The sequence below is a fragment of the Eurypyga helias genome, unplaced genomic scaffold (genome assembly GCF_000690775.1).
Source record: "Eurypyga helias isolate BGI_N326 unplaced genomic scaffold, ASM69077v1 scaffold9570, whole genome shotgun sequence".
Classification (NCBI taxonomy): domain Eukaryota; kingdom Metazoa; phylum Chordata; class Aves; order Eurypygiformes; family Eurypygidae; genus Eurypyga; species Eurypyga helias.
The window spans coordinates 65,911-69,712 of NW_010225130.1; the positions used below are offsets into that span (position 1 = coordinate 65,911).

Here is a 3,802-nt window from a genome sequence, read left to right on the forward strand (position 1 = left end):
AACCCCCCTGCCATGGGCAGGGACACCTTCCACTAGACCAGGTTGCTCAAAGCCTCATCCAGCCTGGCCTTGAACACTTCCAGGGATGGGGCATCCACAGCTTCTCTGGGCAACCTGTTCCAGTGCCTCACCACCCTCTCCGTGAAGAACTCCTTCCTGATATCCAGGCTAAACCTCCCCGCTTTCAATTTAAACCCATTACCCCTTGTCCTATCACTACAGGCCCTTGTAAAAAGTCCCCTCCCAGCTTCCTTGTAGGCCCCTTCAGGTACTGGAAAGCTGCAATGAGGTCTCCTCGGAGCCTTCTCTTCTCCAGGCTGAACAAGCCCAATTCTTGCAGCCTTTCATCATAGGAGAGGTGCTCCAGCCCTCTGAGCATCTTCGTGGCCCTCAGTGTTTCTGCTCATTCGGTCTCTGGAGTAGGCAACTTCAACCGATTTTTAAAATGTCCTTCCTTGTTACAAAAGATGCTGTACAGTTGGATTTTTGTAGCTGCAGAGAAGTCCAGTTCACTTTAGTAGAAGTGAAATAAGAAATATGCTGTTTTGGAAGAAAGGATGTTGCACTGGGACCAGAGGAAGTTTCTTCTCCTGTTTTCTGGTGTGTCTGCAGTCATGCATGTGGCGTAGGTATGAGGCTGCAGGTGGGCAGACTCTAGTATCTGCCTCCACAACATGATCTACATTTTTCACTTTACTGTCCTGAAGGAAGATATGCTGAGAGTGCAATAACACAGGGCAAGAATTTCAGGCGCTAGTATAGTTACTTTTTCAGGGTGAATTCGGTGTATGCTTTGACGGTGGTGAAATTTTCCACCTGGTAGTTATATTTTCTATTAAGAACCGAGATCAGAAATAGGGTAAATACTCTATAAATGTTTTTGTGACTCTGTCAATCAAGTGCTTCTGTAGCAGCCTGAAATAGCTGATGCTTGTCTACTGGATTTGAAAAAACCCCAAACCGTTTCCACTGTTTATTGGTTGATATAATGAAGTGTTATCATGAAAGGCCGGTTGTACTTTGTTCAGTGTCCAGCAAAGCTTTTTGTTGGGTCTAGTGATCAAATACTGTTTCTCAAAGTTATTCCCACTGCTGGAGAAGGGTATAATCTCTGAAGATATTTTTAGCATCTAGAGTTCAGGAAAGAACCAGGTGAATATCATTATAGGGGGAAAAAAATGTATATTGCAGTACTGTCTACAGGAAATGAGTGTGTTTGCTGTATTCTGTGAATTGGCAAACTGATCACACTGTATCATCTTAAATCTAATAGGTCGTAGAGTCCGATGAAGCATTAGAAGATGACATACCAGATTCACCTGGGGTGGAAAAACAAGACAGAGAAAAAGAGAAAGAGAATAAAGAAACTAAGAAACTTCGTTGTGAGTTGAAGGTTTTCCATCAATTGATTTTTAGCAATGCCAGTTTTTATTTTTTTGCATCTTCAGTATTACATGTAAATAGAGAAGAATTCAAAAGGACAGCTAGAAATGACACTGCTCAAGTTTGGAAGCAGGCGTTTATATAGCTCATTCTACACCTTGGTGCCAGTTAGTAGCTTTTCTTCCATGTTTTACTGATCACACTTAAAGAGAAAAGAATAAAGAAAGAAAAGTACTAAATGTCTTTAGCTGCTGCATATGGCACATGAAAAACAGGACAAAATAGGTAGTAGTGAAATGGATCCTTTTCAAGGTGTTATTAGATAACTTCTGTGCATTTGATGTTTGTTTTTTCTGACTTTTATAAATGGTTTTGAAGAATTCTTTTGTCCTTTTGCATGTTCAAAACTGATTAGAATTGGTTTTACTTGGTTTTTATCTGTGGTACAGCATCTGTAAATATTTGTACTGTTAACTTAAACTGCAAAGTTGCTGATGATGTTATAGTAGCTCATTTAGAGAAGCTAAACATTTCTAATTGCACCTTCAGAATTTTAGAGCTTAATTTCTTTTTGCTGCAGAAACTTCTTCCTATGCACAGAAATATATTAATCAGACTATTTTCTGTCTTTCGCTTCCAGACCTTATATGTAATTTGCAAGAAAGTATGTATTTCTTTCAAAATAGCTAACTTAAAGGCAAGACCAGTTTTGAAACACAAATATATTCCACATCAGTTCCCTGCATAAGCTACCATTTAGTTACTTTCACAGGCAACACTTGATTTTACAATTTTGGGGTTTTTGTGACAGGGTTGTATCTTGGTGATTTGAAAAATGGATGCCATTTACAAGGAGTTCCAAAAGGTTAAGGAAAAAACTGTGCATGTATTGCAAATTTGAATAGGGTTTTTGAACCTAAATGGTTGGTCCCTTGGCACATAAATGCAGTGCTGGTTCTGTGGATATTGATGGTAAATGCATTTCTCTTTTCAGCAGTGAAAGCACCTAGCAATATCGATTCCACAGATCAGAAGAAGACCAAAACGAAGCTCAAGAAGTTTCTTACACGGCGCCCTACATTACAAGCTGTCCGTGAAAAAGGCTACATTAAGGGTAAATGAACCTTTTTAACAAAGGAAATAATTTGTAAAGCTGAATTTAATGGTTCATGTGTAAAGTGGAGTTTAAAATGGTCTAGTTTTAGAGTAAAACACATGTATGTAGCTGGTGTAACAAACGTCTTGGATGTATAGTGGAACTGGTGACTGATTGTCATTCTCTGAGCACTACTACTAGCCACTAAACTTCACGGAGCACATCCTCTCTTTCAGCTCGTTACTGGCAAAACCACAGTGAAAACTGCGAGCCCAGGAGCCTGTTTGGACTTGGAGTGCTTCTTAGCTAGCAAGTCCATCGGGTCTGCTGTTCTGAGCTGGAAACCTCAGATAGCTGATGCTCTTTGTGCATACAAGGGAAAGAAATGTCCTTTGGGTACAAAGCTGGATGCATGTGCTCATCTGTTTCACAAGGGTGTTTTAGTCTGAGGGGAACCAGGCAATTATGCCATCTCATAAGAAATGAAATGTTTAGGGGAAACCAGACTGAAACTAAAGGAAACTTAAGTTAAACGTCTCTTTTCCCTAACCTTTTTTGAATGTGTACGTTTTTAATTGTTTCACTGGCAGTGAGTCTTACCGATATTCTTGAATCAAACTTATGGAAGAGTTGATTTCCATTTGTCTCACTTGTAGAAACTTTGAGAGAACCGTATTTGTACAGGTTTAAGTTAATGTGTTTGTGTAAGTTACTGACTTGGTACTCACTGTAGAACTTCATTTATTTATTTGTATGCTTTAGCAAGGCTCGTAGGTGGTGCTCTACCAGGGCCAAAATAGCGTATGGGTAGGCAAATACAAGAACAAGTCCGACTATGATTTGCCTAACTCAATAGTTTAACACGTGTGCTTCTGTTGCATGTGGTGTTTGATATATTTGTGTATCTGCAACTATAATTTAACTGTAAAATATGCAGTTTTTGTTTGACATAGGGAGGCATTATTCCCAGACTTGGATGTTTTGCTCTGCTTTACAGCCTAATATTCATGTCGTGGCTCAGTGACCTAACTTCTGTCATTAGCCACAGCGAATGCTAAGCCAAGTTTAATTTGTACATATGCATGGTGATGAGTGGTTCTTTAATAAAGACGTTAAGGAATGAAGAGTTTGTTTTTCTTTAAAAGCATGGTGTAAATTTTAAAAGTTGCATCTGCGCTGTACAGTTTTACATTTACTGTATAAAAGAAAAGTACAGAAGTCTTTATTTAGCCCAGTGTACTTTTGTGGCTGCTACAGAACAAGCTTAGTAAACGGAAAACTTGTCAAAGCCAGTATGAGCAGAAAAAAAATAGTGAAAATTGT

The 3,802-nt window shown here is 39.1% G+C and overlaps 1 protein-coding gene across 6 annotated transcripts in view; it reads left to right on the forward strand.

The window, feature by feature from the left end:
* ARHGAP12 (Rho GTPase activating protein 12) overlaps positions 1–3,802 on the forward strand; it is a 70,238-nt gene that overhangs the window by 60,824 nt on the left and 5,612 nt on the right. For all 6 annotated transcript variants that reach the window (XM_010148214.1, XM_010148223.1, XM_010148231.1 and 3 more), the window contains 2 exons: positions 1,274–1,382; positions 2,378–2,497. In XM_010148214.1, coding sequence (XP_010146516.1) covers positions 1,274–1,382; positions 2,378–2,497 — 229 coding nt within the window. The remainder of the gene's footprint in view (positions 1–1,273; positions 1,383–2,377; positions 2,498–3,802) is intronic.